Below are 25,338 nucleotides of genomic sequence, written 5' to 3'. Positions count from 1 at the left end.
TTTCTAGTTTGTAGGTTTTTTATTACTGATTCAATTTTGGAACTTGTTATTGGTCTGTTCAGGGATTCAATCTCTTCTCTGTTCAATCTTGTATGGTTGTATGTTTCCAGGAATTTATCCATGTCTGCTATGTTATCTAGTTCGCATGCTTAGAGGTGTTCATAATGGTCTCTGATAGTTTTTGTATTTCTGTGGGTTCAGTGGCAATGTCCCCTTTTTCATTTATTTTTGCGTTTATTTGGATCTTCTGTTTTTCTTCATGAGTCTAGTTAGCAGTCTATCATATTAATTCCTTCAAAGAGCAATCTCCTGAATTCATTGATCTTTTATATTTTATTTGCATCTCAATTTCCTTCAGTTTAGCTCTGATTTGGTTTCTTGTCTTCTGCTAGCCTTGGGGTTGGTTTGCTCTTGTTTCTCTAGTTCCTCTAATTGTGATGTTAGGCTGTTTATTTGAAATCTTCCTAACTTTTCGATGTAAATGTTTAGTGCTATAAATTTCCCTTGGAACACTGCTTTGGCTAATTCCAGAGATTCTGGAATGTTGTATCGTTTTTCCCATTAGTTTCAAAGAATTTCTTATTTTCTGACTTAATGTTATTATTTACCCAGAATTCATTCAGGAGCAGGTTGTTTGATTTCTATGTAATTTTATGGTTTTGAGTGTGTGTGTGTGTGTGTGTGTTTATCATTGGTTTCTATTTTTATTGTGCTATATTCTGAGAGCATGGTTGGAACACTTTTGGGTTTTTAGAAATTGAGAATTGTTTTATACCTGATTGTGTGGGTAATTTTAGAGTATGTGGCATGTACAGATCAGAAGAATGCCTATTCTGTTGGTTTTGGGCAGAGAGTTCTATAATATGTTTATTAGATCCATTTGGTCAAGTTGAGTTGAGATCCCAAATATCTGGTTATTATGCCAACTTGTTCATGTGGCTGCTTTATAGCATCACTGGTCTGTGTACTTGTGCGTGTTTTTTTTTTTTGTTTTTGTTTGTTTGGTTGGTTGGTTTTTTTTTTTTTTTTCTTTTTTGTAGTGGCCAGGAATGGTTTTTCCTTTCCATATTTAGCCCTCTTTTCAGGACTTCTTATAAGGTAGGTCTGGTGGTAACAAATTCTCTTAGCATTTGATTGGCTGAAAAGGGTCTTATTTCTCCTTTCCTTATGAAGCTTAGTTTGGCTGAATATGAAACTCTTGGTTGAAAATTATTTTCTGTAAGAATGCTGAATATATGCCCCCAGTATCTTCTGGTTTTCAGGGTTTCTGCTGACAAGTGTGCTGTTAGCCTGACAGGGTATCTTCTGTGGGTAACCTGCCCCTACTCTTTAGCTGCCTTTAACATTTTTTCTTTCATCTCCACACTGAAGAATCTGATGACTATGTGTCTTGGGGATGGTCTTCTTGGGGATGGTGTAGTATTTTGCAGGGGTTATCTGCATTTTCTGATTTGAATGTTGACCTCTCCAGTAAGGTTGGGGAAATTTTCATGGATGATATACTGAAATGTGATTTCCAAGTTGCTTGACTGTTAACCCTCTTTTTCAGGGATGCCAATGAGTTACAGATTTGGTCTCTTTACATAATCCCATATTTGTCAGAGTTTTTGTTCATTCTTTATTGTTTTTCCTTTATTTTTCTCTAATTTATTTTGGAGAGGCAGTATTTAAGCTCTGAGATTATTTCCTCAGCTTGGTCAATGCTGCTGTTAATACTTGTGATTGCATTATGAAATTTTTCTAGTGTGTTTTTCTGTTCCATAAGATCAGTTGGTTCTTTCTTATAATGGCCATTTTGTCTACCAGCTCCTGTATTGTTTTATTGTAATCCTTAGATTTATTTGATTGGATTTTGACTCTCTCCTGTATGTTGATCATCTTTATTCCTATCCATATTCTTAATTATATTTCTGACATTTCAGCCATTTTAGTTTGGTTGAGAATCATTGCTAGGGAGCTATTGTGGTTGTTTAGGGGTAAGAAGACACTCTGGTTTTTTGAGTTTCCAGAGTTATTGTGCTGTTTTTTTCCTTATTTGTTTGGGATTATGTTCTTTCAATCTTTGAAGTTGCTGTCCTTTGGATGGATTTTATTGTTGTTTTATTCTTTGAGGGGTTGATTATGGTACAGGTGTGCTTGGTTGAATGGCTTCACTTCTAATCCACTCCTGGGTCTTGGAGGAGCCTGGGTCTGATTAGTGTCCAAACTAATCAGACAGCTCTCTGATTACTGTCTCCATGCACACATTTCTTTTGTTATGGCCCATAGGGCTCCCTCAGGCAGGAGCTGCAGTTGGCAGACAAGCTGTATTGTCAGGTTCGCCCTAATCTGCTGTCTGTGTGCTTCCTGTGAAACAGAGGATAGTGCCTGTGCAGGGAGTTTAGGTGGAATTGGGACCACTGTGTTGGAAGCTCTAGTAGGTGTGGCCTGTCTAGCAAGGAGAGGTTGGTGCCAGTGGAGTTGCCTGCCCTGTCATCTGGGTGTTTCCTGTGCCCTTTGGCAAATTCAGGAAGAAGTAGGACTGCTGAGCCAGAAGCTCTAGCAGGTATGGCTCACCTGGCTATCAGCAGGAGGGGAAGGTGGAGCATCTGGGTTCCTCCAGGGACAAAAGAAGTCTATGCCTGTCAGCTAAGTTCCCATACAAGCGGGACTGCTGGACCAGAAGCTCTAGAAGGCTTTTCCCACCTGGCTATCAGTGGTGGAGGTGGGTGGGTCATGCACCCTGCTATCCATGTTTCCTGAGACAATAGAAGCTGTGCTCTCCAGCTGAGTTTTCACAGAAGCAGGACCACAGCGTCAGAAGCTCTAATAGGCATTACCTGCCTGGCTATCAGCAGCTGGGGTCTGTGGGAATGCCTGCCCTGCCAGGTCCTTCTGGCTGCACCCTCCAGTTGAGTTCACACTGAAGCAAGACCACTGGGCTGGAAACTCTAGCAAGCGTTGTCTACCTGGCTACTAGAGGCAGGGATGGGTAAAGTGGCTGGCCCAGTTCAGGCTAAAGGGAGACCACTGGGCTGAAAGATGGTGCCAAATCCCCTCTGGTAGGGTTGATGGGGGGTATGGGAGGGTGGAGGTGTGGGGGGTGGGGGGATGAATGGTGTGGGGGTAGGGAGGTGGGGGTTGGAGCAATCTAACTAATCCGAGGCACCACAACTATGGCCTCTATTGGGTCTATGGCACCAGTGCTGGTAGGCTTTGTGGCCCAAAGCTTGTAGAGGTCCCCTTGGACTTGAGAATTACCTCTGCATAACATCCCAGTGGTTCTCTGCTTCAGTCTTGAAGGCTGGTGGGTGTGGGGTGAGTGCAGGGGAGCTGGGGGATTCTCCCTATTCTCCCTGTGGAGAGCATGAATGCTCCTGGCACTCTCACTTATTCACCCTTTCCCACGTTGGAGAGGTTTTCCTAGCTCCATGCTGAGCCCAGATAGGCGGGTACCCAGCTTTGCTCTTCTCTGCTTCCTGTGTTCCCCTTCTGCTTTAATTGGTCCCAACTCGTTTCTCAGATGATCAGCCTTACAGGGCCAGTGTTCACTGGCCCTTTTGTTTCCTGTCCATGAGAAGGGCATACAAGAGCTGCTGCTAGTCTCCCATCTTAGCTTATGCTTTTATGTTCGGGAGAAATCTAGTACCCTGAAGCTGCCAAAAGATAAAGTAGTCCCAGCTAAGCATACAGAAAGGTAACATTGAGAGAATGAGAGAGACAGAGAGGGGAAGACAGCCAGCAGGCTAGTCAGTCTTCTTTTCCAACTGTCTTTGCTGAGACACAGAGGTCATTTTGGACATTTCTTTCCTAAAAGATTCCAAGTGGAGCAAAAAAGAGTTCTCTTCACTGACTCTTAGCAAAATTGCAGAACTATGAGGAAATAAATGATATCTGTTATTTTTAAAGTACTAAGGTTTTGGAGTTAATTTGTTACAAAGCAATACATAAATATCTTAATCAGAAATTAACAATTAAAATTGGTTACTTAATACTTCAAATGTCCTTATGAAAATACAAAATATATTTTGTTAATTATTATATGGATAAGTATTTTCCAGTCCTGTGGTCATTTAGAAAGATTTTCCAGTTAAGTATAGGAATACGTATGGCAAGCAAAGAATGACTTTTGGTATGCAACCTCATTTGTCATTTTTTTCATCCACTTTACAGAAGAAGCTGTCACTTGACTATATCACAATGCTGATTACTATTGCTGCCATCAGAGTGTCACATATTAGCCTCAAAATTAACTCCTCATTGAAAACATGAGTTAAAGGGCTTAAGGACAGTGTGAGATTTTTCCAGACTAAATGAAAGGGCAGTAATAACTATTTTATGCCTCTTGGCTAATATATGTTTGCATGTTGGACAGAGTTTAACCTAGGCTTGCTTTCTTTGTAATATATCACATGCAGGTGAGGGTGTGGGGTAGGAGATATGGCAGATACTATCTACCTACCAGAGTCTTCAGGTGCTTACAACAAACCTGAAGACAGTTGAAGAGCCAAATTGACTTAAGACAGTTTGTAAAAAGAGGAAATTCTGGCCAATGGTAGTAAGAATGAGGAGTAAAGGAGAGGTTTGATTATTATAGATTATTTTCTTCACTTTGTATTAATAGGCTTTTTAGAGAAGAACAAAGGAAAGGAGACAGATAAAAGCAAAGATATATTTGAAAGTTTAAAACATGATACATTCTGTATAAGGCTCTATGATACACACTCTCAAATAACAGAAATGATACCAAATCAATGCAAGAGTATCCTTTTGTCAACAATTGTGTTTTCTTTCATTTTTACCAGTGAGCCTAATGAAAACTAAATTCTATTCCATTGAAATTAATACAATCCAAAAATAAAATTTTATTAAATATCCTGCTATTCAATAAAAAATTGTGAGTCCTTCTAGAGGCAGATATAAACTATGGAGATTAAAAAGCAAAATAAGCTGAAACTAGATCCTTTCCTTACTCCTTATACGAAAATTAATTCAAGGTGGATTAGAGGCTTAAATGTTAGACCTAAAACCATAAAAACCCTAGAAGAAAACCTAAACAATACCATTCAGGACGTAGGCATGGGCAAGGACTTCATGTCTAAAACACAAAAAGCAACGGCAACAAAAGCCAAAATTGACAAATGGGATCTAATTAAACTAAAGAGCTTCTGCACAGCAAAAGAAACTACCATCAGAGTGAACAGGCAACCTACAGAATGGGAGAAAATTTTTGCAATCTACTCATCTGACAAAGGGCTTATATCCAGAACCTACAAAGAACTCAAACAAATTTACAAGAAAAAAACAAACAACCCCATCAAAAAGTGGGCAAAGGATATGAACAGACATTTCTCAAAAGAAGACATTCATACAGCCAACAGACACATGAAAAAATGCTCATCATCACTGGCCATCAGAGAAATGCAAATCAAAACCACAATGAGATACCATCTCACACCAGTTAGAATGGCGATCATTAAAAAGTCAGGAAACAACAGGTGCTGGAGAGGATGTGAAGAAATAGGAACACTTTTACACTGTTGGTGGGATTGTAAACTAGTTCAACCATTATGGAAAACAGTATGGCGATTCCTCAAGGATCTAGAACTAGATGTACCATATGACCCAGCCATCCCATTACTGGGTATATACCCAAAGGATTATAAATCATGCTGCTATAAAGACACATGCACACGTATGTTTATTGCAGCACTATTCACAATAGCAAAGACTTGGAATCAACCCAAATGTCCATCAGTGACAGACTGGATTAAGAAAACGTGGCACATATACACCATGGAATACTATGCAGCCATAAAAAAGGATGAGTTTGTGTCCTTTGTAAGGACATGGATGCAGCTGGAAACCATCATTCTTAGCAAACTATCACAGGAACAGAAAACCAAACACTGCATGTTCTCACTCATAGGTGGGAACTGAACAATGAGATCACTTGGATTTGGGAAGGGGAACATCACACACCAGGGCCTATCATGGGGAGGGGGGAGGGGGGAGGGATTGCATTGGGAGTTATACCTGATGTAAATGATGAGTTGATGGGTGCTGACGAGTTGATGGGTGCAGCACAGCAACATGGCACAAGTATACATATGTAACAAACCTGCACGTTATGCACATGTACCCTAGAACTTAAAGTATAATAATAATAATAAATTAATTTAAAAAAAAGAATGGAATAACTCAAAAAAAAAAAAGCAAAATAAGAATGATCTATCATTTTGAGGAGTATGTACCATAGTGGAAGAAGACAGAAGACAAAGCGATGATTGCAGTAAAAATAAGATAATATTTGCTAGAATAGACACAAATACAGGTTTCTGTGGAATCCTGTTTAGGGGAAGTTAACTCAGACTTCATTGTCAGGGAAACCTTCTTTGAGGAATTGGAGGACAGGACAACAGGAGGTTCCTGGGGGCAATTAGAGATAGTCTTCTAGGTAGAGACAAGAACTCACACCAAAGGTACAGACAAAATGGGGTCTGGGGACAGCTACCTGGAACTACAACCCTGAGGATAAATACCCAGGGAAATGAAGGACTGGGGAAAAGTTAGTGTTAGCAAACTGGAATAAAAGGAGGCTAAATAATTTGAACTAAGTCAGTGATATAATATCTTAGAAACTTCTCTGTCTGCTCCATACATACTGAGAATTCCAATAATTTCTAGAAGGTATGTGAGGGGCCTGAGCTATTTTGTTTTCTGAGAGTTGGCTTTAGAATTCTGCTCTCTCTCTCTAGGATAATCAATTCCCTCTCATTGCTTCCCTACAGCTAACCCATCACCTTTGTCTCGGATGAAGTCATTGCCTCAGGGAAATGTCAACCTGATTGCCCCACAGGCACTTTAGACTAATTGGTACAAAAGTTGATTTGTCATTTCAGGCTTACAACAAACCTCAAATATATATAATAAAATATATATTTTTTAAAGTGAATTTATCATCTTTTCTCATTGACTTGCTTCCTTTCCTATATTTTCTATTTCAGGGTAGGTTTCCTCAGCTACATAATCAGCCCAGAATAGAAACCTGGCTGATATCCTTAACTACACCCACTACCTCTCCTTAAAACATGACCCTGAGAAGGAAGAGAAAGGCTTTGTGAATATTTTCATTAATGCATAAGATCCAGGAAGATGGAGATTATTCACCAGTGAATCCCCAACACGGAATAATGCCTGGCACATAGTGGAGACTCTCTAGCTGGCTGGCTGGCTGGCTGGATGGATGGATGGATGGAGGGAGAGAGAGAGAGAGAGAGAGAGAGAGATGTTGGATTAATAAATGAGTGAATTTCTCATTTATTTTTGTCAGCTCTTATCTCATTTAAAAAAAGCATACTAATGAATTAAGATGTTTCTCAGAATATGAACTGATTCAAAAGGAGAGTCCATAGACATGAAATCCAAAGAAACATATTAGGATTTTTAAATTTGTTATAATACTAAATACTTTTAAAACTTTGTTTAAAACAGACATTGCATTAAAAGTCACTGAAAGTAGACCCAAAACGATAGTTTGGTAAAAGGTGTTTGACTTCGTTATTTGTAGTGAGGCAGTATAGCATATGTTTTAAAAGTGTGGGTTTGAATTTTAGCCCTTGTATTCAATGACTGTGTAACTAAAGTCAGGCCGTTCAGCCTCTGTGTGCCTCAATTCCCTTATCTGTGAAATGGAGATACTAATATTACTTACTGCCAAGAGTTATTGAAAACATGGACATAGTAAATGTGAAGTACTTATAAGAGTATTTACCAAAGGGAATGTGCCTAATAACTATTAACTACTATTAGAAGGACAATAATTTTATTTAAAAAGGCATTTTGTAAAGTTGAGTTTTTGTGTTTTAGTTTGTTTTTCTCTCTCTCTCTCTCTTTTTTTTTTTTAATGAACAAATGATCTTCCAAAATGATCTTACATGGTTGAAACATCAGACCCGGTCTCTCCGTTGTAGTCTAATAACAAAGCAAGTGAGATTTACAATAAACTGGTTCCTAGAGCTATGCTGACTGGGTTCAAATCCTCATTCCATCATTGACTAGTTGTATAAGCTTGAACAAATTGCTTGTTCTTGCTGTGCTTCAGTTTCCTCAGCTGTAAAATATGGGTAAGTGCCCATCTACTGGGTGCTTGTAAGGATTAAATTAGCTAATATTTGTAATGAACTTACAGCTGACCCTAGCCAAACAAACAAACAAACAAACAAAAAAGCTACATGCTCCGGAATGCTTGCTTACTTGTTGAATAAATGAGTGAATGAATATCCCTTAATGTTGTATACATGATGTGTTTCCTCCCTTTAATAATAAAGACTAACGAATAAAGTGTCGAAGCCTGAGGAACAGTTAACAGACAACATCAGTGACAGTGAAGAATAAGATTTCATGGAAGTATGAAAGTAAATTTTTGTTTTCTTATTCTAGAAAGGTAGACAAGTTACACTGTCTTAAATACCAGGAGGCTGAATATTCATTAATCTGTTTTTCTAAGTAATATAAAAAATAAAACATGGTGAGTATTTTAGAAAACCAAAATGATAATTATTTTTAAACTAAATATTTTTAAAATATTAGTATTTATCATATGAACTAGGATCAAATGCTTCATAACATGAGCTTCTATTTATGCACCGCAGTCAATTTCTAAACTTTTATTTCCAGAATGGAGTATACAGGACTAGAAATAACTTCAAAATTTTTTTTTTATGTTTGATTAGCACAGAGTAGAATGAAATATCAATGCTGGGCGGAAACTTAAAATAATAGTAAAGGATAACAGTTATTAAATGTTTAATGTGCAATATCTTAATCATTCTTCCTAAAACCTTAAGAAGGTAGAGCGTCTATTTTGCAGGTAAAGAAAAAGCCCAAGCAAGGATAAGTGGCTTGCCCAAGGCACCGTGGCAATGAATTGAGGGAGCTAGGATTCCAACTCCAGACCTACAATTTTTAATCCCACATCTCTACTGGCCCTTTGGAATTAGCACTTACAGTGACATTACTGAGTTCATAAGAAAGCACTATTGCACATCATACAGAAAATGGAGCATATCTCAAAAACCTTAAGTAGACAAAGTCTTAGCATTAAGAGGATTGGTTTTTAATTATCAGAAAGCTAGTTTTGTCATATTATGCCCTGTAACTAGATACTGTTCAGTTTCTGTCTTTGAAGGAGCCAATGTAGTTACTGATAAAGGCAGTTTTAATAACTTCAGATTATGTAATATTTTACAATTGACTTTACAAAGTATTTTTATCTTTATAGATTATGCTGAAAATTCTCTAAATTCATGCTTCACATATTTTTTCTGGTCCCAGTTTCCTTAAATTTTACATTATGATTTTCTTATGTGAGATCATTCACCTGGGGTTTCTATTTTGTAGCCTTTGACTAAATTAGCCTTAAGTCCTTAAATTTCACTAGAAAACTATCTCCCAAATTAATAGCCCCAAAGCACTTAAGCCAAAAATTGATTTTTTTATTTTACTCGCTGTTGAGTTACATAGACCACACTGCAAAACTAAACAGAGTTTTTAAATTGTGATCTATATTACTAGAATTCCCTGACTAACATAAACCAGATTACTTCTTGTTTTACTTTACCCATTTTTCCCTTACCACTTGCAAGGGAATATTGACGGACTTTGATTTCGATAAATCTATTAACATAGAAAAAAGTGAATATATATTCATTTGTCTCTATTTTCTTCTGTACATTTATTTCATAGTTTAAACTATAGACCTGAGATGTGTTATTGCATGGTTTTGTTGATTTGTTTTTGTTAGGTTTAAAATGAAAAGCCTTTGAGATCTTTTACAATTAAATGAAAATGTAGGCAGAACAGAAGGAACACCAGATGGGAGTCTCTCAAGAAGTGTCCTCAGGGATATCACATGAAAGTGAGGTGATCCTAGGTGAGCAGAATACTATAGAATTTGTGACTGAAATAATATCTTAATACAAAGAATGTGCGATTTATATGCTAAGGAAATGGTATGTGACATATATATGTACATATGCCTACAGATATATGCATAGAATCATCTTGAACTGGAATAAACTTAAAAAACTAAGGTACACTAACTTCATCATTTATGGAAGAGTAGCTTAGGGGAAAGAGATTTCAAATAATGGGTAACAATGTCACAAAACTCATTACTTTTTTGGCAGAGGCATGACTAAAAATCAGGTGTCCTTGTTTCAAGCCTGGTATTTTTTCTAACAACCCAAACTGTGTCTGGGAAAAGAATATAAATTTATTAAAATGTAGATTTTCCCCCATGTAGCAATATTTGCTGATATGCAACTTTAAATATTTTTTTAATTCCAGGCAGAGTTATAGAGCATTACATTATAGATATCATTCTCTTTGAGGGTAAAGAGTTTGGCTTGAGTAGCAAAAGGTTTTGAAGCATGCTTAATAACTATATGCTTGAAACAACCACTTGTAAAAACGAATGTAAATATGTTAATTTGTGTTTGGGATTTCAATAATCACCTCATGTATAATAGCTGGAGGAAACTGCTTGGCCCTTTATCTGGTTTCTTTTCATTTATAGCCTCATCACTTTTCAAACTCAATACTGATACTGCTCAAAGCTGAGTGATGTACTGACATTTTTCACAGAAAAATAAGTTTCAGAAATCTTCAGTATTCCCATACTACTAATTTTAGTAAAACATTACTATTTTATACACTTTACGTGAAATAAAAAGTCAGACACAATTTTCCCATATTTACTGCCTCGCAAAATTATAAAACCAAAACAATTTGAATAGCTAAATAGAAATAAGTCCACAAAGTCATAAAATTGAACTTAGAATATTTAACTTAATGTAATTACTGGTATGAATCTGGTAAAATTAAATTGCTATACACCAAATAATTTTAGCACTGATTGTTATAATACAGACACTTTAAAAAATAAAGATTACGGCCAGGCAGGGTGGCTTACGCCTATAACCCCAGCACTTTGGGAGGCTGAGGCGGGTGGATCATGAAGTCAGGAGTTTGAGACCAGCCTTGCAACTACGGTGAAACACTGTCTCTATTAAAAATATAAAAATTAGCCAGGAGTGGTGGCAGGTGCCTGTAATCCCAGCCACTCAGGAGGCTGAGGCAGGAGAATTGATTGAACCCAGGAGGTGGAGGTTGCAGTGACCCGAGATCGTGCCACTGCACTCCAGCCTGGGTAACAGAGCAAGAGTCCATCCTTCATCTCAGGAAAAAAAAAAAAAAAAAAAGATTACAATACAGATATTACATATATAACACTCACAGGTGTATATGCATACAAATATATGATGGACATGAGGATATGAGTATTTTAAAGACTAATAATAAAATGAACATGCATGTACTCTCTACCTAGTTAGTATAAGGCATTATGAGCAATGGTGATACCGGCTTTGAGCCTTAAAAACTACTCTTTGATCTCACCTCCATTCTTACGTGGTTATCCCTGTACTGATTTTTGAGTTTCCTAGTCCTTTATCTCTTTATAATCTACCAACTATACATACATATATATACACACACACATACACACAAAAATATATCAGAGATTACATATTGTTTAGGTTCTCCTATTTGGGGAAATTATATAATGGGGATATTTGGTTTTGACTTTCTTTTTTTCTCTTCCACGTTACTTTTTTGAGATGTAGTTGTGTTGATGTGTGCAGGTGAGAGTCACTGATTTCCACTACCGCATATGTTTTTGGTGTATACAGTATACATACTAGTGTAAGTGGACGTTGTTGTTGTTTTTACTTTTTATATTACAAAGATTTTTGTTACGAACCTTCCAGTACCATGTCTCCTTATATATACATCAAATCATTTCACCTAAACAGGAACATTTTGTTGTTTTGGATATGTACATCTTCAACTTTTTAAGTGACGCCAGATGGCTTTTTAATGCAGATTTAGAAAAACTATATATGTATTAAACTTTTCCCTGTAGTCGCAATTTGCATACTCATCAGTTAACAGTAAGTAAATTCATCTAAAATATCCCTCTTTTGTCAGGGCAAAGCATTAGTTCTTAAAAGAATACAGATGGCGTTCCTTTACTCATCAACATGGGCTTAACTAGATGTGGTCATTTCTTTTATAAGTGTATCAATAATATCCATATCAAAGAATCCAATGGATGCCTTTCAGCCCTTATTCTATTTTGTTTTTTGATTTTTAGTTTAAGTTTTAGCCCTTATTTTTGCTGGACTTCACTGTAGCAAGACTGAACAGCCCTTCCTCCTCAAAACTTTGTTCCTCTGGCTTTAATGATAATAATTTTCTCAACTGTGTACTTGCCCCTCTGCCTATTTTTCTGCCTGCTATTGAATTACTTTCTTGTTAAATGTCATATTTCCTCAGGACTTTGTTCTGGGCCTTTCTATCTCATTCTCTTCATGCTCTCCTGAGGTTGTTATGTCATCTGGCCTCATGTGTTTAAATACTATAGCCTGGAAAACTTCCTGAATCATGAATATAAGTGTGAACTTGGTAATTTCCCCTACAAGCCTCAGAAACACCTCAAACTTAAAAGTGTCCAAACTAATTATCTTGTCATTCTCCCCTAAATATTTTCTTCTCAATCTTCCCCATCTTACTGATGACCCTCACCTCCATTTAGTTGCTTAATCCAGAAGTCTGAGGCTGATGCTTGACATCTCCTTCTCACATCTTCATAGGTTTATATGTGCAAACACACAGTTTATTTCTGCATTTTCTAATAAGATTAAATAATTAGGGTGATATAAATACAGTGGTACATCTAAACCAGAGAGTGCTTGAATAGAGGAAACTATGATTAAATGAATGGAGACTGTTTCAAACTAGAAGCACATACAAATGGAGAGATCAAACAGAGGTCCAAAGGATGTTGAAAACACACAGATTAAGAGAGAGTCTTGAGTGGAGATAGATTCAGGGACAGGTCCTTCCAGATTGCTGGCACTCAAGAGTTTTCCAAGGACAGGAAGATATAGATGCAGAGCTGAAAAAAAGATGCATCAGAGTAAAAACTGGAAGAGTGGTAGGTGGGAAAAAGGGGAGTGGTGGGAAAAGAGGTTTCCTTCTGTTGGGTCGGAGTCAGTTTCTGCTGCTCCAGGGAGTGAAGTCCAGTCCATGGTGTATTATTGTCTCACTAAGAAAGGCAAGGCCTGGCTGGGCAAGGTGGCTCATGCTTGTAATCCTAGCTATTTGGGAGGCTGAGGTGGATGGAATACTTGAGCTCCGGAGTTTGAGACAAGCCTGGGCAACATGGAGAAACCCATATCTACAAAAAATAAAAATTAAATTAAAAGAGCAGGGCATGGTGGTACATGCCTGTAGTCCCAGCTACTAGGGGGCCTGAGGTGGGAAGATTGTTTGAGCCCAGGAGGTCGAGGCTGCAGTGAGCCGAGATTGCACCACTGCACTTCAGCCTGGGTGACAAAAGTGAGAACCTGCCTCAAAACAAACAAACAAACAAACAAAACAAGGCGGGTCCTCATGTAGGAATAAATTGTACATTGAAAATTATTCTTATACGTGCAAGGAATGGGAAATAATTCTTATTGGATGAGTCTGCATCTGATAATGTGTTGACTTGTGATTAAGTGCTCTCAGCAGAACAGACACCAGATGCCCGAGTCCAAATGGTAGTCCAGCAGAATAAGCAGATGGGTGAATGAATGAATCATTTACCACATAACCTCTAGAAGGAGCAATGGATCGTAAAACATGCCAGTGAAACCTTGATGTCTCTATTACTTTGCTTATGTTTATCAGAGGTTTGGGTTTACTTTCACCAGTAAGTGGACCCCTATAAATGGCTCTTTAAGAGACATATTTATTGTGCAATGATTCTCTTTTTACACATTGTTGTACAGAAAATGAGGACAGGGTAATGATTAACTTTTATCCCTATAATTTACAAAACCCAAAAGTGTTGAATGTTGTTAACTTTCTTGATTTCTTCAACGGTGTGTTTTAATTTTTTCTAATTATTTAATGTCCATTAGAAAAGTGTCTTTGAAGAGCTCAAAAAGGTTGGCAAGCATTCTTTTATAGAATATCAAACACATTTAGTGAGGTGCCATTAGATACATACAATGTCTCTAACTTGATAAGCTGGGACAAGTAATATAAGCAACCCATATTTTCTACAGATAACTGAAGTGGTTTCTTTTTTCTTTTGTTCTTCAGGAATCTCTCACAAATCCTTAAAGAGAATCCTGTTTTTATGTTTTAGACTATTAATTAAATAGTAACTTATTTTGGCTAAAGGATTTTGATGGCTAATGATTGACAGGCCTTTTTATAAAAGTGAATGTAGCAAACTAATTATTGACTTTGTAAGTCAACGTCTTGAACACACATGAAGTGCATAACACTTATCTGCTTTACTAATGTCTTTATTTCTAAATGGAATCACTAGAAGGTTTTAAGAAATTAAATTATTAAACTTCTTTACTATGTTGAAGTTATAAATTAATTTGAAAATTAAGATGAATGTTTAGATTTTTGGAGTCAGTCACTAATTCTTCAAAAATTCCAGTCCAATATAATAGTCCATGCCATCACACATCCGTTTTTAATCCTAGTGACTTACTGCATCTGAAAAAAGGTAGCATCTTTCTAGATTTTATAATATCAACTTCTGCATATATAAAAAAATCTAATTGATTAACAATATTTATTTCTTTCCATAATTATTTTATTTCCTCTCATATTTAGCAAAGAGAATAACTGGTACCATCTGCATTTTCTAGGAATTAAGATTTGGCGTCCTTAACTAACTTGGACCCAAAAGCAAGAGTCCATGCACTGAAAAGTGTAAGCAATTAAAGAACTACCAAGAAAGTGTTTTTCTACCACCCGAGAGAGGGCATTTACTCTCAGACCTTGAAAGTTATCATCATTTATGGTCATCAGGGGAAGCAGAGTTTTTCACACCCCAGGCACAAAACTGAAAGTGTCTAACTGTTTCATTCTCTTCTCACATACTGAGCTCTGGGTTATTTTGTTAAAGGAAGCATTAAACAACCTGTCAGCACATATACATCGGATTAGGGACTTTTATCATATGGAGGGACTCTGGCCAGTTCAGAAAGACATTATTGGAAACTTAGAGATGAGAGCATAAATGTAACTGAACACTTTTTGGCTCAAGGAATCAACTATCGTTCTTTTCTTTAGTGTTTTATATTACAAACCTGTTGTTTTTAATTTTCTGAGCACTAACAACCCACTGTGCCTAAACAGCTCTTAATCAGAACACAATGATTAGATAGTTAGAGCCTGCATGATACTTAGATATTCAGAGGAGTTGCATTGCCCAGAAACAGGTTCAGAAGGCTGAATTTCCTATCTTTCTTTTTCTGATTCATCATATGAGCTCTCTGTAAGTTTTATCATCTAGATACCTCTTTTTTTTTTTTTTTGAGATGGAGTCTCCCTCTGTCGCCCAGGCTGGAGTACAGTGGCGTGATCTTGGCTCACTGCAAGTTCCGCCTCCTGGGTTCACGCCATTCTCCTGCCTCAGCCTCCCGAGTAGCTGGGACTACAGGCACCTGCCACCAATCCCGACTATTTTTTTGCATTTTTAGTAGGGGGGGGTTCACCGTGTTAGCCAGGATAGTCTTGATCTCCTGACCTTGTGATGTGCCCGCCTCAGCCTCCCAAAGTGCTGGGATTACAGGCGTGAGCCACTGCACCTGGCCTATCATCTAGATACATTTTATAGTTTGTATCAGTCATCTGGTATATAGCAATATAAGTATATGTCTCACATATTCTAGCACACACACATACACACATAGTTACTGTGACACTGTAACAGTATAAGAAAAGAATAAAAAAAGCAATCAGGGGCTGACATAAAATCTTTCAACTACAGCATATTTAACAAGGAGGGAAAACCTGCTTAGCTGGCTGCCTTTTTAATTTCAAGGTAACTTTATTGGTCCAAATACTGAATGGTTCTCCGAATTTGATTATAACAAATGTCCAGATGCCTTACATCACAAGATAGATGTCAAGCTTTTTAGTGAGATAATCCTTTAGTAAAGGCCTATGTTTCAGACAAGGTTTTAGGAGAAAAAGTCTTTAACAATATAGTCAATTATTATCATCATCTCTCTGAAATTTCAAAACTCTATCCTCCCTTACATAACAAGCTCTCTGCCTTATTAACAAGCTTCTAGAGAAATAACCTAAAACCACTCTATTGCTTCTTCCAGTTCATTTATTCCTCCTCACAATATTACAGTTTGATTTTTGTTAACATTTTTCTCCAGAAACTGGTGGTTGACCTTTTGTAACATTGGTGTTCAACAGATGCTTCTTTTGGAAACTGTTTCTATCTTTGGTTCTTGTGACATTTTTTTCCTTTGTCTACTGCCAGCCTCTCTATTCCTTAACTAATTTGGCGTGTACCTCTTTCTTAGCCTAGTTCTTGATTGCTGATTCCCAATTTTCAGCCCTCTTTTATCTTAATCTTCAAAATCAATTCAATCAGTTATTGTGGCTTCCACTATCTCCTGTGCAGACTCCCACAGCCATATGTTAATGATCTTTTGTGAACCGAAGGTCCATATTGCAAATGACTCGTGCATCACAACATTCCACTAATAGGAATGATACTCAGCAGGAACACACAACAGACTGATGGATTCGTGGTGATGGCAAGCCAGTTGTTAAATATTTGAAAATCATTTCTGCCTCCAAGCAACTGTATTAGTCTGTTCTCACATTGCTAATAAAGACATACCCAAGACTGGGTAATTTATAAAGGAAAGAGGTTTAATTGACTCACAGTTCCACACGGCTAGTGAGGCCTCACAATCACAGTGGAAGGCAAATGTGGAGAAAAGTCATGTCTTACATGACATCAGGCAAGAGCTTGTGCAGGGGAACCCCCACTTATAAAACCATCAGATCTCCTGAGACTTATTCACTACCAGGAGAACAGTATGTGGGAAACTACCCTCATGATTCAATTATCTCCACCTGGCCCCACCCTAGACACATGGAGATTATTACAACTCAAGGTGAGATTTAGGTAGGGACACAGCCAAAGCATATCACCAACTCAAATGCAATGATGAACCTGCCATTTTCTCTATAAATAATCCTAGATTCATTCCCCATTTTGAGAATGGGACTATAAATTCTATGGTTACATAAGCCAACCTGGTCATTAAAATTCCAAACTTTCTATATTTTTTTAACCAATAATTATGTTTAAGTTCAATAGCATTCATAGTTATTCTCCCACCCTTATTGCCAAAATATCTTTTTTGTTTAATTATTCTGAATAAACCTGACTTTGCCATTTCTTACAATGTAGTCCTAACCCTTCCAGTTGTACACTTCAGTTGCTATCAGAGTGAATATAGCATGAGGGCAATTCCTACCCAAACTTGTTAAGTGGCTCCCCCATTTAAGAAGTATGTAATGTATAGTATGGCATCAATATGTAAATATATACTATTCTGCCTTTTACATAGGATTCATTATTCTCTGGCTCCCACTCACCTATCCAAAATCAAGTCTTCTTTCTGCTTACTTCATATCAAACTCCATGTCTACATAATAATAAATTATGTCTACTCCACCTCCCCCTCCCTCAGGCCCTTCCATTACCTAAGCCCGTGTATATGTAATATTGCCCCTGTCTGCAATGACAGCCTACATATTATTTACCAGGCAGACACTTGATCTTTCTTCAAATCTCTAATTACAGACTCCCCTACTTCTTCAGGGAGGTTAGAAGACATCTTTTTCTATCTTTCTATTTGCTTCTGCATGTGTTTATATTTATAACAAAGTAAATGCTCAACTATATTTATATTCAGGTGTAGCTAATTGAGTCTTGAGACATTATATTCAATTAATGTATGCTCAATTAAATTTGGTTCCGTATTAAAATTTATCTTTTATTTGGAAAAAATACAGTTATGAAAGAAGAGGACAAATGTAAATTATTAAAGGTTGTATTTATGTTTCTTTCATTCTTTAGCTGAGATCTCTATTTAAAAGCTGTTCATTGAGCTCCAACTATGTGACAGGAACTGTCCTTGCCTTGGTGTATAAAAAAGTAAACAAAACATATTTTTTACTATTATGGAGCTTATAGAATGGTTTTATTTATGAAAACATCAATGAAGCACATTAATGTTATAGAAAAAGTCACATATATCTGTTTAATGATCAATAAATATACTGCTAATGGAGTAAATCTGAATCTATATATCTGCATGTTTACAGATAGAGAATTATCTTATTTCATTAAAAGCACATGTATCACATCAAATATGCTCGTGAATTTTGTTTTATGTATATTTTTGTTTTATTTTATCTTGTATATTATGGAGTCATGATATTTATAGTAAGTAGATGTATGTGTATCAATTTGCATTATTTGTGGGACTTTGAAACAATAGCATTTTATATTTCCAATAATATAAAAATAGTATTTTCAAATAGGTAAAGTACAATGGTAAATATAATAAGGGAAAAGATTAATAAATGTAATAAGCTACTGTTATACTTAACAAACAACCTTAAATTTTTAAAGCAATTTGCTGCAATGACATAAAATGGAACCAAATAATAGCATTTAAGTCAGCTTTCAAGCTATTTTCCTAAAATATAGCTTAATAATGAAGACAATAAGCTAATTATCTAAATGGAAATTTAGAGAGTGGGCTGGCATGTGCGCAAAACTCTGTAATAAACATTCTCACATTTTAGCAATCTCATATGAAACAGAGACTGGGGATGGTCTTCCAATTCCATTTCTCATACTACATTTTTGGTGTGTTATTAAGGAAATCCATTGAAATATCCAGTGAAAATCACTGTCTTAGTGGTGTATGAATCACGCATGCTAAATCCTATTAAGAAATGTAATACACGCGACGTGGCGGGCGCCTGTAGTCCCAGCTACTCGGGAGGCTGAGGCAGGAGAATGGCGTGAGCTCGGGAGGCGGAGCTTGCAGTGAGCTGAGAGCCAGCCACTGCACCCCAGCCTGGGCGACAGAGCCAGACTCTGTCTCAAAAAAAAAAAAAAAAAAAAAAAAAAGAAATTTAATACACATACTATAGCCATAAGATGGAAAAACAAACTGACATTGGAGCAATTTTTAAATGAGAACAGTAAACTTCTATTATACTTTGGTATGATAGATAAAAATGTATGTTAGATGTTAGTAGAATCACTCAAAAACTTTTTTGAAACCATGCAGATGACCGCACTAGCCAGAAAATATTTCCAAAGTTTTTCTTTTTCATTTTTCAATATGATGACATAATTAGTATTTTAAAACATCTATAGAAATACCTGGATTTTCCCACGAAGGTCTGGAAATCCACCAATAAAGACAGATCCTGATTTTGGCAGGGGTTTTCCAAGTACGTGATTGATAGATTCGCATGTTTGTGTATTCCTCCCTAGAATAGTCAGTTCAGCTTTACATGGATCCAATTCTTGCCTGTAACCATTTAAGAAAGAAATATATGGTTTTATCATGAGTCATATAAACATTTGTGTGATGAATTAATTAAGCTATTATCAAAAGAATATATTTAAGTAAATAGATTATTTCACAATAAAACAAAGCCAGAAGTAGATTAATCTGTTATACATTAGAAATCCTTCATGCTTTAAGTACATAAATACAAAGTTACAGTTTGACAAAACAACAAATTATAGCAATCAACTAATGAAATAAATAAATCCTGATAAACAGATCTTTCTCAATTGTAACTGAAACAATTATGGATTATAATATTCCATTTTAGCTTTTTACATTGTTAAATGTTCTGTATGAGTGAAAAATATTAAAAAGAATCAAATTTCAATGTAGTCATACAGTGTATAATATATATTTAGGTGGAAAATAGATATACTACAGACAGTAATTAGCTGTAGAAATGTAAATTATATCAACAAGCAAAGCACGGAAAAATTAACAAATGAATAAATCAAATATAACCTAATCAGGAAGATCAGAGTAATAATTTCCATATGCCCATTCTTTTAGAAAGATGAAAAAGACGAAATACTTTGTCAATACTTTAACGTGTAGATATGCATGTGTCATTTACTCTAGCCACATGTTTAACTAACTGTTTATTCCAGAGGTTGACAAACTATACCCTTGGGCAAATTTTGCCTGCCACATCTAAGTAAATAAAGTTTAATTGGCACACAGCCACGTTTCTTTACATATAGTCTATGGGTTTTTTAATAACAGAATTGAATAATTGAAACAAGACTTTAAGTCCCAAAAGGCCAAAAATATTTACGATCTAACCCTTATAGAAAAAGTTGGTAGATCCACTACCTATTCATCAAGCAAGCTTTATCATAATCCTTTTCAAAATAATAGTACACATATAATAAAAGACACCTACATAGCATCCAACTATCAATGCCATTCTATTCCATGAATATGTGACATTCTGGTTTTCATATATTTATACTGAATTATGGCATACATAATAAAGAGGGTAAAGGATAAAGCTGTATAAAATATCATATTGTGAACATATTCAAGTAACCACTACCTAGGACAAAAAGCACAAAATTACTACCTAGACCACCCCACCCCAACATACACACACATGCACACATATGCACGGACACACACACACACTCACTCTCTCACAACTCTTCTATCTTAATTCAACATCATGTTTTTGAGATATATATTTTTGAATTGAATATTTATTTTCAAGATATATAATCAGACACTTTACAAATTATTCTAATGTTGGTATACTGTGAAATTTTAAATTTTTGAGCTATGAATAGTGCTGCTATAGACATGTTTGTATGTATTATTTCATGTGCAAAAATGTGCATTTCTGTTGAGCATTTAACAAAAAAGTACTTAGAGTTCTATGTTCAGTATATGTGCTCTACTGGTTGTATATTTTGCAAGGATTTTCTTTTTACTTTTGGTATCTTATAGTTTTACTTTTTTAATGGTGCTTTTCAATAATCAGTAGTTGTTCATCTTAATTTATATCAATTGATCAATCTTTTCCTTAATAATTAGTATTTTGTTGTTGTTCCTGACTTATTCCATTTTTGAAAATATGTTTTACTGTTGACATTTAGATCTACAATCCACCTGAGATTGGTTTTTATATAGTTCCAAGTATGTATCAGCTTTTATTTTTTCTTTATGGAAATCCAATTGACTCCGTAACATGAGTGGAAGAGAACTATCCATTCTCCACTGTTCTACAGTATCACTTCTGTCATAAATCATGCCCACATATATGTAGGTGTGTTTCTAGACTCTCTTTTCTGTTCCACTGGTCAATTTTTCTGTCTTTGTACTAATATATCAATGTCTTAAGACTTACTCTAAAAGTACAGTATTTAATACACAGTAGAGTAAGCCATCCTACTTCTTTTTTTCCCCTTAACATTGTTTTGGCTGTAAGGTATGTGTATGTGTGTGTGTGTGTGTGTGTGTGTGTGTGTGTGTGGGTGTGTGTGCACGCATGGGTGTGCGTGTGCGTGTGTGTTCGTGGGCTCTCTCTCTTTTATTGGTTCATATTTCTACCTTTGTGTCAATATTACACTGCCTGATACTGATACTGCCTAATGCTAATGCTTTGTAAGTCTAGATATTTTGTATAGTAAATTATCTTACTTTGCTCAGTTTTTTTTAATTGAGACAATTAAATATCCTTTTCTTTCTCTCTTAAGTTTGATGAATTATGTTTGCTGGCTTTCAAAAGTTTGGGTGTATTCTTGGAGTAAGTTTAACTTGGTTATGACATACTGGCTTTCTTATATAATGCTGGATTTACTTTTCCATCTATTAAGGAATTTTTACATACAGTTAATAAGGGATAGACCTTTCAATTTCTTTTTTTAAATATTTTTTATTATACTTTAAGTTCTAGAGTACATGTGCACAATGTACAGGTTTGTTACATATGAATACATGTGCCATGTTCGTGTGCTGCACCCATTAATTCGTCATTTACATTAAATATATCTCCTAATGCTATCCCTCTCCCTGCCCCCCACCCCATGACAGGCACCAGTGTGTGATGTTCCCCTTCCTGTGTCCAAGTGTTCTTATTGTTCAATTCCCACCTATGAATGAGAACATGCGGTGTTTGTTTTTTTGTCCTTGTGATAGCTTGCTGAGAATGATGGTTTCCAGCTTCATCCATGTCCCTACAAAGGACATGAACTCATCATTTTTTATGGCTGCATAGTATTCCATGGTGTATATGTGCCACATTTTCTTAATACAGTCTATCATTGATGGACATTTGGGTTGGTTCCAAGTCTTTGCTATTGTGAATAGTGCCGCAATAAACATACGTGTGCACGTGTCTTTGGAGCAGCATGATTTATAATCTTTTGGGTATATACCTAGTAATGGCATGGCTGGGTCAAATGGTATTTCTAGTTCTAGATCCTTGAGGAATCGCCACACTGTCTTCCACAATGGTTCAACTAGTATACAGTCCCATCAACAGTGTAAAAGTGTTCCTATTTCTCCACATCCTCTTCAGCACCTGTTGTTTCCTGACTTTTTAATGATCGCCATTCTAACTGGAGATGGTACCTCATTGTGGTTTTGATTTACATTTCTCTGATGTCCAGTGATGATGAGCATTTTTTCATGTGTCTGTTGGCTGCATAAATGTCTTCTTTTGAGAACTGTCTGCTCATATCCTTTGCCCACTTGTTGATGGGGTTGTTTTTTTTTTTTTTTTTTTTTTTTTTCCTCGTAAACTTGTTTGAGTTCTTTGTAGATTCTGGATATTAGCCCTTTGTCACATAAATGGATTGCAAAATTTTTCTCCCATTCTGTAGGTTGCCTGTTCACTCTGATGGTAGTTTCTTTTACTGTGCAGAAGTTCTTTAGTTTAATTAGATCCAATTTGTCAATTCTGACTTTGGTTGCCATTGCTTTTGGTGTTTTAGATATGAAGGCCTTGCCCATGCCTATGTCCTGAATGGTATTGTCTAGATTTTCTTCTAGGGTTTTTATGGTTTTAGGTCTAACATTTAAGTCTTTAATCCATCTTGAATTAATTTTTGTAAAACGTGTAAGGAAGTGATCCAGTTTCAGCTTTCTACATATGGCTAGCCAGGTTTCCCAGCACCATTTGTTAAATAGGGAATCCTTTCCCCATTTCTTGCTTTTGTCAGGTTTGACAAAGATCAGATAGTTGTAGATGTGTGGTATTATTTCTGTAGGCTCTGTTCTGTTCCATTGGTCTATATCTCTGTTTTGGTACCAGTACCATGCTGTTTTGGTTACTGTAGCCTTGTAGTATAATTTGAAATCAGGTAGTGTGATGCCTCCAGCTTTGTTCTTTTGGCTTAGGATTGACTTGGCAATGCGGGTTCTTTTTTTGGTTCCATATGAATTTTAAAGTAGCTTTTTCCAATTCTGTGAAGAAAGTTCCTGGTAGCTTGATGGGGATGGCACTGAATCTATAAATTACCTTGGGCAGTATGGCCATTTTCACAATATTGATTCTTCCTATCCATGAACATGTAATGTTCTTCCATTTGTTTGTATCCTCTTTTATTTCCTTGAGCAGTGGTTTGTAGTTCTCCTTGAAGAGGTCCTTCACATCCATTGTAAGTTGGATTCCTAGGTATTTTATTCTCTTTGAGTGAACTCATGATTGGGCTCTCTGCTTGTCTTTTATTGGTGTATAAGAATGCTTGTGATTTTTGCACATTGATTTTGTATCTTGAGACTTTGCTGAAGTTGCTTATCAGCTTAAGGAGATTTTGGGCTGAGACGATGGGGTTTTCTAAACACACAATCATGTCATCTGCAAACAGGGACAATTTGACTTCCTCTTTTCCTAATTGAATACTCTTTATTTCTTTATCTTGCCTGATTGCCCTGGCCAGCACTTCCAACACTATATTGCATAGGAGTGGTGAGAGAGGGCATCCCTGTCTTGTGCCAGTTTTCAAAGGGAATGCTTCTAGTGTTTGCTCATTCAGTATGATATTGGCTTTGGGTTTGTCATAAATAGCTCTTATTATTTTGAGATGTGTACAATCAATACCTAATTTATTGAGAGTTTTTAGCATGAAGAGCTGTTGAATTTTGTCAAAGGCCTTTTCTGCATCTATTGAGATAATCATGTGGTTTTTGTCTTTGGTTCTGTTTATATGCTGGATTATGTTTATTGATTTGCATATGTTGAACCAGCCTTGCATCCCAGTGATGAAGCCCACTTGATCATGGTGGATAAGCTTTTTGATGTGCTGCTGGATTTGGTTTGCCAGTATTTTATTGAGGATTTTTGCGTCGATGTTCATCTGGGATATTAGTCTAAAATTCTCTATTTTTGTTGTGTCTCTGCCAGACTTTGGTATCAGAATGATGCTGGCCTCGTAAAATGAGTTAAGGAGGATTCCCTCTTTTTCTATTGATTGGAATAGTTTCAGAAGGAATGGTACCAGCTCCTCCTTGTAGCTCTGGTAGAATTCGTCTGTGAATCCGTTTGGTCCTGGACTTTTTTTTGGTTGGTAGGCTATTAATTATTGCCTCAATTTCAGAGCCTGTTATTGGTCTATTCAGAGATTCAATTTCTTCCTGGATTAGTCTTGGGAGAGGGTATGTGTTGAGGAATTTATCCATTTCTTCTAGATTTTCTAGTTTATTTGCATAGAGGTGTTTATAGTATTCTCCGTAGGTAGTTTGTATTTCTGTGGGATCGGTGGAGATATCTCCTTTATCATTTTTTATTGCATCTATTTGATTCTTGTCTCTTTTCTTCTTTATTAGTCTTGCTAGCAATCCTTGTACTGCTCTGGTAAAATTTTAGTATCAAGGCTATGCTTTCCTCACATTCAGAAAGATTGTGTTACATTGATGTTATATCTACCTTTTATGTATGATAGAATTCACTGGTATAGCCTACTGGGCCTGAAATTTTCTTTGCATTTTCTTTGTGGAGATGACAAATATGGATTACATGTATTTAGTTGACATAAATTATCTATGATCATGTCTATTTTATCACATGGTATTTTTTCTAGGAATTTTTAATCTAAAATTTCAAAGTTATTGGCAAAAATGTTTCATAATTTCCTTTGGTTATATTGGTATTTGTTTTGGAACTCCCATGTCTGCCATTTTTTTGGTATGATATTTGGCTAATTGTGTCCTTCTTAATTTTGTTTTGAAAATCAATGTTGGTAGAAAGCAGAAAATATCAAAGAACACACTTTTGGCACTGTTGATATTCTCCATTCTCTGTTTTCTGCTTCATTAACTTCTGCTCTTTATGATTTCCTTCCTTTAACTTTCTCTGTGCTTAACTTACTCTTTT

General features: G+C 36.2%; 1 protein-coding gene across 1 annotated transcript in view; it reads right to left on the bottom strand.

The window, feature by feature from the left end:
• LOC135970468 (protein eyes shut homolog) overlaps nucleotides 1-25,338 on the bottom strand; it is a 162,851-nt gene that overhangs the window by 72,309 nt on the left and 65,204 nt on the right. Inside the window, exon 4 of the mRNA XM_065543110.1 lies at nucleotides 19,334-19,484. Coding sequence (XP_065399182.1) covers nucleotides 19,334-19,484 — 151 coding nt within the window. The remainder of the gene's footprint in view (nucleotides 1-19,333; nucleotides 19,485-25,338) is intronic.

The sequence above is a fragment of the Macaca fascicularis genome, chromosome 4 (genome assembly GCF_037993035.2).
Source record: "Macaca fascicularis isolate 582-1 chromosome 4, T2T-MFA8v1.1".
In the NCBI taxonomy this organism is placed as follows: domain Eukaryota; kingdom Metazoa; phylum Chordata; class Mammalia; order Primates; family Cercopithecidae; genus Macaca; species Macaca fascicularis.
This window is presented reverse-complemented; position numbering and strand designations above follow the sequence as displayed.